The sequence below is a fragment of the Pseudorasbora parva genome, chromosome 22 (genome assembly GCF_024679245.1).
Source record: "Pseudorasbora parva isolate DD20220531a chromosome 22, ASM2467924v1, whole genome shotgun sequence".
Lineage (NCBI taxonomy): Eukaryota > Metazoa > Chordata > Actinopteri > Cypriniformes > Gobionidae > Pseudorasbora > Pseudorasbora parva.
The window spans coordinates 38,207,241-38,221,767 of record NC_090193.1 but is presented as its reverse complement, the minus strand read 5'-3'; the positions used below and the strand labels follow the sequence as shown (position 1 = coordinate 38,221,767).

Genomic DNA, 14,527 nt, shown 5'->3' with positions numbered 1-14,527 from the left:
ACAGTAACTAAGAAATTAACATTACTTAAAATAATTAATTCTTTATAAGTATTTTTCATTGGCAGCTTGTGTATATGTATATATATATATATATATATATATATATATATATATATATATATATATATATATATACATTTTTTTTTTTTTTTTTTACAAATCTGCATGCAAATACAAATCACTTTAAAATGTAAAACTGGAGTTTTTAAATCACTTCCATTATTTATATATGTATTTCCAACTATTTGTAAATTGTGGGAAAATTGATATTTTAACCAACGAACTGAGATGTGTGAGGGCTTGGCCTGTCAGTTGCGTCATATCTGCGTTCCCCTCGGTTTCTGGTTTTATTCTGCAGAAGCGCTTTACTCTTAGCAGTGTGAACAAGAGTCACAGCAGCCGCTGAGAGAACGCACAGATTAACGTCAGAACATCATCTCAACACACTCAGATGTGTCTGATATGATCAACAGAGCTGCGTTACCTCACACTCATCACTGGAAAAGAGGAAACTGCGCCGGCGACTGTGGCATAATAAAAGTCCCGCTGCTCGCGAGGTGTGTGTTTGTGTAACAATCGCTCCAGTGGCCTTGCTCAGCTTCACAACACTCGCTCCTGTTCTGCTTCATAACTACAGTAATGTTAATAATCTCATCCATGAACATGATTTCTGCCCGAGTCCTATCCTGATGCTTTTCCACCGGCTGTGAGGTGAAGAACATGTCCCAAGATTCTGAGCTCAAACTTGGCATTTGTTTTTAATAGGCGACCTCTAGCGGAGGGAAAAGTTACATAGTGCAGCTTTAAAATGTCACTGGAGATTTCAAACTTCATTATATGCCATTTTTTTCTATGCATATTTCTAGCATACAAAAATCTGCAAACTGTTTAAAGTATTATATACAGTATTGTTCAAAATAATAGCAGTACAATGTGACTAACCAGAATAATCAAGGTTTTTAGTATATTTTTTATTGCTACGTGGCAAACAAGTTACCAGTAGGTTCAGTAGATTCTCAGAAAACAAACAAGACCCAGCATTCATGATATGCACGCTCTTAAGGCTGTGCAATTGGGCAATTAGTTGAAAGGGGTGTGTTCAAAAAAATAGCAGTGTCTACCTTTGACTGTACAAACTCAAAACTATTTTGTACAAACATTTTTTTTTCTTCTGGGATTTAGCAATCCTGTGAATCACTAAACTAATATTTAGTTGTATGACCACAGTTTTTTAAAACTGCTTGACATCTGTGTGGCATGGAGTCAACCAACTTGTGGCACCTCTCAGCTGTTATTCCACTCCATGATTCTTTAACAACATTCCACAATTCATTCACATTTCTTGGTTTTGCTTCAGAAACAGCATTTTTGATATCACCCCACAAGTTCTCAATTGGATTAAGGTCTGGAGATTGGGCTGGCCACTCCATAACATTAATTTTGTTGGTTTGGAACCGAGACTTTGCCCGTTTACTAGTGTGTTTTGGGTCATTGTCTTGTTGAAACAACCGTTTCAAGGGCATGTCCTCTTCAGCATAGGGCAACATGACCTCTTCAAGTATTTTAACATATGCAAACTGATCCATGATCCCTGGTATGCGATAAATAGGCCCAACACCATAGTAGGAGAAACATGCCCATATCATGATGCTTGCACCTCCATGCTTCACTGTCTTCACTGTGTACTGTGGCTTGAATTCAGAGTTTGGGGGTCGTCTCACAAACTGCCTGTGGCCCTTGGACCCAAAAAGAACAATTTTACTCTCATCAGTCCACAAAATGTTCCTCCATTTCTCTTTAGGCCAGTTGATGTGTTCTTTGGCAAATTGTAACCTCTTCTGCACATGCCTTTTTTTTAACAGAGGGACTTTGCGGGGGATTCTTGAAAATAGATTAGCTTCACACAGACGTCTTCTAACTGTCACAGTACTTACAGGTAACTCCAGACTGTCTTTGATCATCCTGGAGGTGATCATTGGCTGAGCCTTTGCCATTCTGGTTATTCTTCTATCCATTTTGATGGTTGTCTTCCGTTTTCTTCCACGTCTCTCTGGTTTTGCTCTCCATTTTAAGGCATTGGAGATCATTTTAGCTGAACAGCCTATCATTTTTTGCACCTCTTTATAGGTTTTCCCCTCTCTAATCAACTTTTTAATCAAAGTACGCTGTTCTTCTGAACAATGTCTTGAACGACCCATTTTCCTCAGCTTTCAAATGCATGTTCAACAAGTGTTGGCTTCATCCTTAAATAGGGGCCACCTGATTCACACCTGTTTCTTCACAAAATTGATGACCTCAGTGATTGAATGCCACACTGCTATTTTTTTGAACACACCCCTTTCAACTAATTCAACTAATTGCCCAATTGCACAGCCTTAAGAGCGTGCATATCATGAATGCTGGGTCTTGTTTGTTTTCTGAGAATCTACTGAACCTACTGGTAACTTGTTTGCCACGTAGCAATAAAAAAATATACGAAAAACCTTGATTATTCTGGTTAGTCACATTGTACTGCTATTATTTTGAACAATACTGTACGGTGAACATAGTAAGACTATGGTAGTGTTATTTTGAACAAAGCCCATAGCATATTCTTTTGCCATCCTGAGATTATTCAAGCATGTGTATTTCTGCCAAAAACACTTCAGTAATAATTCACAATGCATATAAATCTTAGTTTTATTAAGTCGTACCTCCTACATTAGAGTACTATAAAACAGTACAAAGCTTATATAATGTAGAAATCACTTCTAATATTCTATTAAAACTGTACAAAACCTGGATAAAAGAGTACACAAATAAAACTGTTTCATAGTTAACAAAATGGCACATCAGTTTTTTAGCTTGTACTTCCCTTTGCCATAAACAAACATTAGACCTAAGCTAATCTGTTTATGCGTTTAAGATCCATTTGAAAAAATAAAGGCCTAAAATCATTAAAAAGCTCTTGATATGCGTCTAAAAGTGAGTGTTCAGTGAAACGATCCCAGGGCTGACGAGCACAAAGTGCTGATCTACACACGTCTGCAGCGAGCACCACATGTTCACTGAGGCCAGGTCATAAAATAAATAAAAGTGAAGCGACTCTCGCCTTCAGTCCACGGCTTCACGGCGCTGGAGGCACATTTAAGGCTGGAGGGTCTTTTGACGACGTGGTTTTTGTAGCAAACACGGTGGCATACCTAGTACACAACCACTTTGGTTAAAAAGCGCCTCGGCAAACAATGTGCCTGTTTTCAGACACTGCGATGTCCAATCCCTTAAGATCCAGTCCGTCAAAGATATTCCCTGATGAAGGGACTTTAAGACTCGTTGGCAGCTTGTCCAAGTCAGTGGCATGGTAAGAATTTAAAGTGGCGATGCAAGTTCAGTTAAAGGCCACTAGGTGGAGACTGCGGCTATGAGTCCTTCACTGGGATGGATGTTGTGATGGAGCTCAGCCTTGCAAATGGTGTGTCCTGCGCAGTGCAGCGAGCTGACAGCAGGGGGCTCCTCGTCTCCTGTCAACAGAACACACACACACACACACACACACACACACAAAGCGTCAACAGGCTGGAACTGCAGCAAAAGTACATCTGCATTTACTTGCATAAGATTTGTCACAATGTGAGATAATCCTCAGAATGGATTTAAAACTGCTGTAAGATTTTCAGTCACATAAATGTTTAAATTAAAACATTAAACTACAGAGCTCTTACTGGTGGAAAACCTCTGAGAAATTTTAAAGGTCTTATCATCAAACTGGTGAGAAGGTTGGCACGATATTCATTTAAAAATACAGAAATCTGTATAAATGTGTCATTTAAAAAAAGAAATATTATCCTAAAACCATGAGCGTCGGAACCATTGTGTGTGTGTGTGTGTGTGACAAGACCCACCCACTTTTTACGACCAATGATATTGGACCCACTCACTTTTATCGTCTCTAATTCAGCACACGTCTGTGTACCTACCCTTAACCGAGAAACACTTATCATTAAACACGTTTGATGCTTTGTTTCCACTTTTCTAGTATTTTCTCATTTTTTATTGAAAATAAATGCCTTTTCGATCTGATATGTGATGGGAAAAGGGAGTAGAGCGACTGTGACAAAAGGCGGATTCGAACCTCTGATCAATTTGCGTCAAAACTTGATGATATGTGGCTTACCCCTACACCAGTCACAGTAAAGAACTGACTGATTTCCATCATTTTGCCTGTCCCAATCAATTGTTTATTAAACAGTGGTATATTTGTATTTAATGTAAATGGCATCTAACGTTACTCCAGAAAAAAAACATTTAAGAGAGGACCCACCCACATTTTATTTGATTCCGACGAACCATGTCTAAAACAAAATGTTAATTGATATTAAATTAAAATTTATGATGGTATTTTGAAATTGAATATCAAATTGAATTAAATCTGCTAAAGTCCTACCAAAAAAGCTGCTCTTTTATCATCAAACTGGTGAGAAGGTTGGCACGACAATCATTTATAAATAAAGAAATCTATATAAATGTGTAGTTTAAAAAATAGGAATATAAAAATGTTAATTGATACAATTGGTATGCAACGGTTGAAGTTAAAAATCTTCATTTGTGTTCTGGTGAAGAAACAAACACACCTACATCTTGGTTGCACTGGGGGTCAGCAGATAAACGCCAAATGTTCATTTTTGGGTGAACTATCCCTTTAATTGATACAATTAAATCTGCTAAAGTCCTACCAAGTCCTGAGGATGAGGACACTGTCGGCCAGAGACGAGGTGTCGGCGTGATCCGGTGAGAGTCCCTCCATCAGCGGGATGGAGAGTTCAGACGAAGGCACGGACGAATCTTAGATCCCCGAGTCAACGGTTATGAATAAGCGTATTGATGATCCATGATTCGAAACACGTGTCAAACTGCTGAAATTACGTGACATTGGCGATCCGAATCATGAATCGATTCGCTGATTCATAACCATTTGAATCTTTATTTGAGGATTGAAAACAAACGCGGAAGAGGAGACAATGCTGCATAAAGTCGTAGTTTTTGTTATTTTTGGACCCAAATGTATTTTGGATGCTTCAAGAGACTCTAATTAACCCACTGATGTCTCATATGGACTACTGTGATGATGTTTTTATTCTCTTTCTGGACATGGACAGTATAGTGTGCATACACTTGCATACGCTCTCGGACTAAATCTAAAATATCTTAAACTGTGTGTGAAGATGAACGCAGGTCTTATGGGTGTGGAGCGACATTGGGGTGAGACATTAATGACAGAATCAATTTGATACAATTAAATCTGCTAAAGTCCTACCAAGTCCTGAGGATGAGGACACACTGTCGGCCAGAGACGAGGTGTCGGCGTGATCCGGTGAGAGTCCCTCCATCAGCGGGATGGAAAGTTCAGACGAGGGCACGGACGAATCATAGATCCCAGAGTCTCTGGGCATCTCCGGCGGACTGGCAGACCCGTCCATGTGAAGAACTGGCCTGGATAAACCCACGTCCTGACTCGAGGATCCCTCCCCGAGCTCCTCCTGCGGCAGGATCAGGACGTTGGTCCTCACCGGGCAGTCGCTCTCTGAGGGAAGCTTCAGCTTAACCTCGTTCAGGACGAGCCCCGATTCGGCAGGTGGGACGGTGCGTTTGTTTGGAGCCGGCGGGGGCATGAGCTGCTTCTCGAACCAGTCGGGCTCCTGTTCGATGTGCTGGTGCATGTTGCAGATGGCCACGTACAGCGAGCGGCCCGATTTGCTGCGGAAGTAATTGCGTCTGCTGACGTTAGGCGGCTGCGGTTCGCGGTCGGTCAGGCTGAGCTGGCGTGAGTGGAGGCGGGCGAAGAGCTGCGGAAGCTGGTCCATTAGTTTAAACTTCGGCGCCAGGCTGAGTGAAGTCGGCACGTCGCTCTCGTGAGAGTAGTCGAAGTACACGGCCATGAAGCGCGAGAGGTCGGAGGACTTCGCCTGCACCTCTCTGAGTTTCTCTGCGATTATGGCTGTGGCCACGATGAACAGATCTCGGCTGCTCCCGCCGGCGTCTCCGGCTGCGCTCGGCTCTCGGTTGTTCTCCTTCGATGTGGCTTTGCCCTTGCGGTGTCTCTTCTCCACGTAATACTTCAGGCCTTTGGAGCAGACGGTGATGATGAAGTGAGCCTCGTCGATACGCCGGCTCAGCCAGGACATCTGACCCTCCTTACAGATCTCCAGGTGTTCCCAGAGATCCAGAGACACCTGCACACACACACATTTGTTTTTTGTGAATTGTGGGGACTTTCCATAGTCATAATGGATTTTACACTGTACAAAGTGTACATTCTATCCCCCTACACTACCCCTGCCCCTAAACCTACCCATCACACACACACACCCACACACACACACACACACACACACACGTCTGGTGCGCTATCTTTCTGGAGACTCACCATAGACGTAATGGTTTATATACTGTACAAACCATATATTCTATCCCCCTACACTGCCTTTGCCCTAAACCTACCCATCACACGCACACGCACACACACACACACGTTGTGTTTCCAAACCTTGGCTCATATGTTTTATGGCGACTTTCCATAGGCGTAATGGTTTTTATACTGTACCATCCGTATTTTCTATCCCCTTACACTGCCCCTAACCCTACCTATCACCAGAAAACAAATAGCATTTTTACTTTCTCTAGAAAACTCATCCTGTAGGATTTATTGAGATGTTTTCCTCATGGGGACTAAAAAAAATGTGTAAATTCGAGTTTCCTAGGTAAACATTGCACATGAACGCCCTCCCATTTTAACATTTGAATGCGATGAGCTCGTAATCACCAGTTCAGAAGTGGGAATTATCCATACCTGTCAACACTCCCGTTTTTGCCGGGAGTCTCCCGTATTTCACACCCATCTCCCGCCCCCCTCCCGTTTTGTAATTTCTCCCGGAAATCTCCCATAATTTGTATGGCCCAAACCTCGTTCTTTGAAAAATCACAAATATGTTATTCCAAGGTTGTTCAGTTGCCAGATCTTGTATGAAATGGCGACTCATACAATCGACAAATTGCACAAATTTCAAACCCTTTGTGGCCTCGACCTGGTAACCTAGTTGCGCTGTTGATATCTGCGCAGGGCGCGGAAAGTTGAATCAAGCATCATTAGTAGAAACCATGGTAGAAACGAGAGAAGACTTCACTGGTAAATATTTATTTTCTGTAATCCCCTGACTGTTACATTATATGATCACGAGTTTATCCATGCAAATGCTTTTGAACCATTTAAGAGCAACAAGACAAAGAATGTGCTGAAAAACTCACACAACGCCCAGACTCAAGTTCTATTTCGCGCTTTAACAAACAATAACACACACAATTATGCCAATATACCAATTTTGTTAAATTTCTTTGTAAGAGCAGCCTTAAAAAGTTAAAAAACATCTTAAATGAGTTTAAAGAGGTGTGAGAAAATGAGATGTGTGTGAGATAGGCTACGCATCATGTGCGACAGCGGAAGATCTTTTAAAGTGACAGTAACCACTTATAATGACAATGTAAAGAACAAAAGTAATTGCTCACTAAATATGCTCTGCTCTTGATTAAATAACTTTAGTACCTTTAATACCCCCCAAAATGTTGACAGGTATGGAATTATCACATTTTCGTTAGCACGTGAAGCCGGCATAATATCTGTGGAATATTGTGGGTTACCAAACTTTCTTCAGCCACTAGGGGGCGTCATCCACACACATTACAAACCTGTTCTCCGACTCTAAATGACTTGGGTTTCCTCAAACTTTTGAACACTAGTGTTTTTGCACATCAATGTTAACAGGCAAAGCCTCACCTCACACCCGCAGAAGTCCTGCAGGAAGAAGGCAAAGCTCTGGATGACAGCGAGATGTTTGGGACAGTCTTTACTGGAGTAACAGATGAAGATTTTGGGTCTCGGCCAGGGCCTGTCGGTGCTGAGCGCCGTGGTCTGAGACGAGGACTCAGAGCTCTCCTCGTCCAGGTGGGAGTAGATGTTCTCTGCGGAGGAATTCCAGATCACAGACGTGAATCTAACCAGGATCAAATCAGATTTGTAGCGAGTGGAAAAAAGTGCATTCATTGTTTCCATATGAAGAGAACTCCTTTCAGAGCACTAAAAAACTGAAAGTAAAGCCTAATTTGTCCATGTTAGAGCACAATGTTCAGCTTAACTCTTTCCCCGCAAGAGTTTTTGAAAGTTTAATGGCCCTGAGAATATTTTGTTGTATGAATATCTGAACATGCAATATATCAAAAGAAAGATTATTCTAGTTTCATGGAATCTTTTTTATCAACACTTGACTATGGGTAAGTTTCATAAAAAAAGCTACATTTTGAGCAAAAAGCTAAGAAAAAAGTTTTTGTATATCCAGATGAGATTCAGAGCGATGATCAAACACAGATGGAGGAGATCGAGTCCATCAACACCTCTAATGCTTCAGTCCTGTAGCTCGTCCTGGGTCCGAGCATATCTCCTCATTCACTAACATTAGATAGTTTTGATTAATATATAGAAGCTTGTTTCCACCATAGAAGAAAAACGGTAATTTTTATCTCACATTTCTGAATTTGTTTCCTTGCAAATTGTGAATTTACAGCAGAATTCAGTGATATAAAATAATACAAATACAAGTTATAGAGTCAGAATTGTGTGATATATACTCGCAATTGCTACACTGTAAAAAAATATTTAGAAAAAAAGTTACCTGGTTGCCTTAAAATTTTGAATTTATTGAAATTTAAATTTTGAGTTAATACAATTTTAAAAAATTGATATTCGACAAACTTTATTAAAAGATTATTAAAAGATTTTGTAAGCATATTGGGTAATTATGTGTGTGTTATTTCTGATGAAGCAGTGAAACATGCCAAATTGTGCTATTTTCATGATTTATCACATTTTTTATGTGGTTCAGATACAAAAATATTTTGAGTTTCTATTTATTAAACTATTTTCCTTCATTGTATCAACTCAAATTTTTAATTTCAATAAACTCAAAATTAAGGCAACCAGGTTACTTACTTTTTTAAGTTAAACTAACAAAAACCACCACAAATTTTTTACACTGTAGTTATAAAGTCAGAATTACGAGATGTATACTTGCGATTGTAAGATAAAAAGTCACTATTATCTTTTAAAATGTTTTATTTTGTGGTGGAAACAAACTTCCATGTTTATATTCAGTTTAATGCTTAATGATCTTGTTATTTTACATACACAATATTGCCAAAGGTTTTGGGACGCCTGGCTTAACATGCACATGAACTTAATCCGTAGGGTTTAATATGGAGTCGGCCCACCCTTTGCAGCTCTAACAGCTTCAGCTCTTCTGGGAAGGCTTTCCTCAAGGTTTAGGAGTGTGTTTATGGGAATCTTTGACCATTCTTCTAGAAGCCCATTTGTGAGGTCAGGCACTGATGTTGGACGAGAAGGCCTGGCTCTCAGTCTCCTAATTCATCCCAAAGGTGATCTATCGGGTTGAGCTCAGGACTCTGTGCAGGCCAGTCAAGTTCCTCCACACCAAACTCACTTGTCCATGCCTTTATGGACCGACGCTTTGTGCACTGGAGCGCAGTCATGTTGGAACAGGAAGGGGCCGTCCCCGAAATTTTGACCCACAAAATCAGCAGCATGAAATTGTCCAAAATGTCTTGGTATGCTGAAGCATTAAGAGTTCCTTTCACTGGAACTAAGGGGCCAAGCCCAACCCCTGAAAAACAACCCCACACCATAATCCCTGCTCCACCAAACTTTACACTTGGCACAATGCAGTCAGGCAAGTCCCATTCTCCTGACAACCGACAAACCCAGACTCGTCCATGGGATTGCCAGAAGTGTGATTGGTCACTCCAGAGAACATGTCGCACTGCTCTAGAGTCCAGTGACGGCTGCTTTACTCCACTGCATCCCACGCTTTGCATTGCACTTGGTGACGTAAGGCTTGGATGAGCTGCTCGGCCATGGAAACCCATTCCATGAAGCTCTCTACGCTGTTCTTGAGCTCATCTGAAGGCCACAGAAGTTTGGAGGTCTGGAGCTGTTGACAGAAAGTTGGTGACTTCTGCACACTGTGACCCTCCCTCAGCATGCGCTGACCCCTCTCTGGGATTTTACATGGCCTATCACTTCATGGCTGAGTTGCTGTTGTTTCAAATCGCTTCCTCTTTGTTATAATCCCACTAACAGTTGAGCGCGGAATATTTAGTAGTGAGGAAATGTCAGGAATGGACTTATTGCACAGGTGGCAACCTATCACGGCCCCACGCTTGAGTTCACTGAGGTCCTGAGAGCGACCCATTCTTTCACTAATGTGTGTAGAAGCGTCTGCAGGCCTAGAGCTTCATTTACACACCTGTGGACATGAAGTGATTGAACACTTGAATTCAATGATTTGGAGGGACGTCCCAATATTTTTGGCAATATAGAGTATGCTCCCCATACCGTATAACAGTGAAAACACAGAAAGCCTCAAAATTCCATCAATGGCAGGGAAAATACCAGCGTTATTGGAAAACTTCCCATAACTAAAAGCAGGTTAAAAACAGAAGTTATGTGAGCTATTCTGAAGGACACACACATGTAATTACAAACAAACACATGCACTGCATACTAACAGAAGTTTCTTTTGTCTGGAACAGCCAGAGCTTAGATTCCATCATCCATTAATCCTCGTCAATGCCGCGAGATTACAGAGATCGCTTTACAGATACTGGACAAAAGCAAGTTTGCGAGGAAACCGGAGACTCTAGCTATTGGCGGACACGCACCTTGCTGTTTCTTGCGACACATGACGGTGAAAAGTGTGGCAAAGGCGGACATGATGACCAGCGGGACGGTGATGGCCATGGCACGGATGGGTCCGGCCCACGGGGAATGCACTGCAACAAACACAAACAACATCAGCTAAATGTGCAAAAAGCCCAGGCGCTTCATCTTTCTTCAGAAGAGTCCTTTTACCTTGGCTCACATGGTACTGCGTCTGTTTTCTGGTTGTGTTGCTGTCATCGCGAAGCTGCAGGAAAAAGAGTGTTTTTCTTAGTTCAAGAAAGTGTATAAATTAAACTCATTTTATATGATATGATTAATCCTCTTCCTCCTTACCTCTATTGCATACGTTCCTGGAGTGACGTCTTGTAAAACACATGTTGTTTTAGGGCCATTTTGCTCCTGCAAAGACATTTTTTACATCAGTATCTAATGCATTTCATGTTGAATTACATGCAATGCTCTGTGCAAAAAAAATATGATGGATTAAGTCACATTTATACAGTATATTAGTCTTTTGTGCCCTTCATTAACAAATGCATACGTGAATAACTGGCACCAACTTTTATAATATTTTTAAATGCATTTCTAAACACTTGCCTAGTATTTTTCTATCACTTGATATTCGGTTTAGCAAAAATATGCAATCTTAAAGAATCAATCCTATTATCATGATTTCATCTAGTAATGAAAAAACGATATTTGCAGACACATCAGCACTGAATTGTCTTTCTAACAAATACCCATTACTTAAAGAACAAGGCTAGAACAAGCTAGATAAACTGTTGACCCAGTCACTTTTCACGGAGGTTAACATTAAATTTCATGTTGACTTGCACGTTTGCTGATGTGCTCTGTGAACACAGAGTTTCTATATAAAAACCCCAAATGCATTAATGAAGAGAACTGTTACTTATAAAGCAATGGTGGGAAACTGAAACTCTAACGGTGAGCTCACAGAGATCCGTGGAGTGTCTGAACTCTGGAATCCCCCGTTGGTGGCGTCGCACACCTCAAATTTCACCTCGTTCTATTATTGCTACAAACAATGCCGCCCGGCCCGGCTACAGATACGAGCGAGGACAATGCTTTTACACCCTTTAATAGGAAGAATATGTGGGAAAAAAGGGTTCAAAAGAACCAGATCAAGTTCCAAAATGACACAAACATGAAACACCTGAGATAATAAAACCTGGAAATGAATCACAGCACTTTGATTTCAGGACTGCATCAGATACAGACGTACAGGATAGATCAGCAAATCAGCAAAAACACACAACTAAACTCGCATTTTTAAACACGGAGTGTCCTGTATAATTTGGTGAATTCATTGTTTAATTTGCGTGTATCATTTTGGTTGAGCAAAGCTCATTTCAAATAAAATGCATGATAATAATAAATCCTAATAATGAATAAGTAATAATTGTTGCTGTTGTTGTTATTATTAATAATAAAATACAAAATATTTAATAAATAATGATGATAAATACCACCACTACTACTAATAATAATAATAATATTTAATAATAACAATTATTAATTTTTATTATTATTAAAGTATTCATATTTATTACTTATTTGTTATTATTATTATTAAATAATAATAAGTAATAAATACCCCTTCTACTACCACTACTACTACTACTACTAATAATAATAATAATATAATAATTAATAATAACAATTATTGTTATTATAATAAATTAATACAAAATAATGAATGCATACTGCTACTACTACTACTGCTCATAATAATATAATGCATAAATAATATAAATTATGATTAATAATTGTAGTAGTAGTCATATTTATTACTTATTATTTATTGGTTATTATTATTATTATATCTAGTTGTAATAGTATTTATTATTAGTCATATGGCTTCAAAGGGCTATCACGTTATTTTTGGATATATTATTTTGGACATTTTGGTTATTTTATTTATTATTAAAATATTTTTTTAACAGCATCAGTCCCCATTCGACTCGATTTCTCTGTAATGAAAAGAGCAGCATGAACATGCAGTACTTCTCCTTTGAGTTTCACAGAAGGAAGTCAAATATGTTTGAAATCACACGAGGATAAGTACATTCATTTTTGGCTGACCTATCCCTTTAAGAGAGTTAGTCCTGAACACCAAAAAATGTGTCTTTAGCCAAACAGAAAGACAGATAGCATGTCTTTTAACTCCCAGCACAGTTTCTATGTGACGAAGTGCTGCTGTGAAAGCACTCAGGATTTTACATTTCCGTTTCCATCACAAGCAAAGCGTGGAGAGCATCAGAACACGTACGTCCCCCGTGTGGCGTGAGGTTCAGGTCTGCAGGCCCATTCAACGGACAAGACTATAAATTATTCCAGCTGTCTGGGAAGAACATTACACGCTGCTGGGAGCGTTAACCCTGAACATCTCACTTCCAGCCAGAGCTGCCTCCGCATCTCTCCGTGTGTGTGTGTGTGTGTGTGTGTGTGTGTGTGTGTGTAAAGCTTCAGCGCTGATAGAGTATGAAAACAATTACAGTTATCTGATGAGGCAAACATTCCTCTTTACTGAAAAAATAACAGCATTTTCCACCCTTTCTGATCAGAATACACAGGTTGTTTTGCTACTGTACATTTAAGATTCTCAGTTAACTGGTGCAATTCAAGTTTATACAATAGATCACATCCTTAAAAGCATTAAAAGGGACAAATCTTGGATTTGATTTATAATATTAGTCAAGGTTTATTGACAAAAAATTTAAATGTAGCTTTTATGGCCATTTTCCACCCTTTTTAATCTGGATAAACAGGCTATTTTGCTACTGTACCTTTAAGATTCTCAGTTAACTGGTGCAATTCAAGTTTAGACCATATCCTAAAAGGCATTAAAAGGGACAAATTGTTGCATCTTGTTTTATCTTGGATTTTATTTATAATGTTCGTCAAGTTTAATTGCCCCAAAAATATAAATTAAGTTTTTTTTGGCCATTTCCCACCATTTTTGATCTGTATAAACAGGCTTTTTGTTGCTACTGTACCTTTAAGATTCTCAGTTAACTGGTGCAATTAGTTTTTTAGACAAATATGTAAATGTGGATGGTCATATGATGATGAGCTCATGGTTGTGACAAAAAGATGGCTATTTCAGGACACACTCCTTTGCATATTTAAGATTGTTTACATTTTCTATTGAAAATGTGAATTTTAAAAGGATACAATATCATGAAAGATAATAGCATTTTAAAGCAAGCCTAACAGATGTAACTCTTTGATTCAGCTTAAGTCCGTTATAACCTGGTCTGAATGACATGAGTGGGCATTTTGGGATGAATTATTCCTTCAACAACAGTCTCTCAAAAAAATAACCTGAATGCAAATGCTTATGAATGTGCCAGAATGCAATTACTAGACAAAAATTTGTGAAGAGAAACTGCTCACAGGTTTGCAGCGATTGAGTCTGAAGGGCCCCTCCTGTCTGAGCTTGTAGTACAGGTAGTAGATGGTGAAGCCGAACGTGGAAGGGGCGTGGTCAAACACAACATGCAAATTAGATCCCAGCTGGGAAACATTCAGCATCTTGGGCTTCCAGACTGTCAGGGAAAGAGAAAGAAGAGTTTCGGCTTTATTTGAGATCCCCGTTTAGGGCTGTTTCACAGCTCGACTAACAAAAACAGATGAAGTGGATTTAATATCTTTTTTTTTTCAACTCACATGGTTTGCAGACGAGGTTATCTGGGCCAAGAAGCACTTCACAAGCTGTGAGAATGCAAGGAACAACCCAGAGAA

The 14,527-nt window shown here is 39.7% G+C and overlaps 1 protein-coding gene across 1 annotated transcript in view; it reads right to left on the bottom strand.

Annotated features, from left to right (window-relative positions):
- Positions 1-2,661: 2,661 nt before the first annotated feature.
- il17rd (interleukin 17 receptor D) overlaps positions 2,662-14,527 on the bottom strand; it is a 57,766-nt gene continuing 45,900 nt past the window's right edge. The window contains exons 6-13 of the mRNA XM_067431689.1: positions 14,453-14,497; positions 14,180-14,331; positions 11,096-11,161; positions 10,952-11,006; positions 10,762-10,872; positions 7,808-7,992; positions 5,294-6,209; positions 2,662-3,500 (exon numbers count right to left, since the gene is read on the bottom strand). Of these exons, the coding sequence (XP_067287790.1) occupies positions 3,382-3,500; positions 5,294-6,209; positions 7,808-7,992; positions 10,762-10,872; positions 10,952-11,006; positions 11,096-11,161; positions 14,180-14,331; positions 14,453-14,497 (1,649 nt within the window). The 3' untranslated portion in view covers positions 2,662-3,381. The remainder of the gene's footprint in view (positions 3,501-5,293; positions 6,210-7,807; positions 7,993-10,761; positions 10,873-10,951; positions 11,007-11,095; positions 11,162-14,179; positions 14,332-14,452; positions 14,498-14,527) is intronic.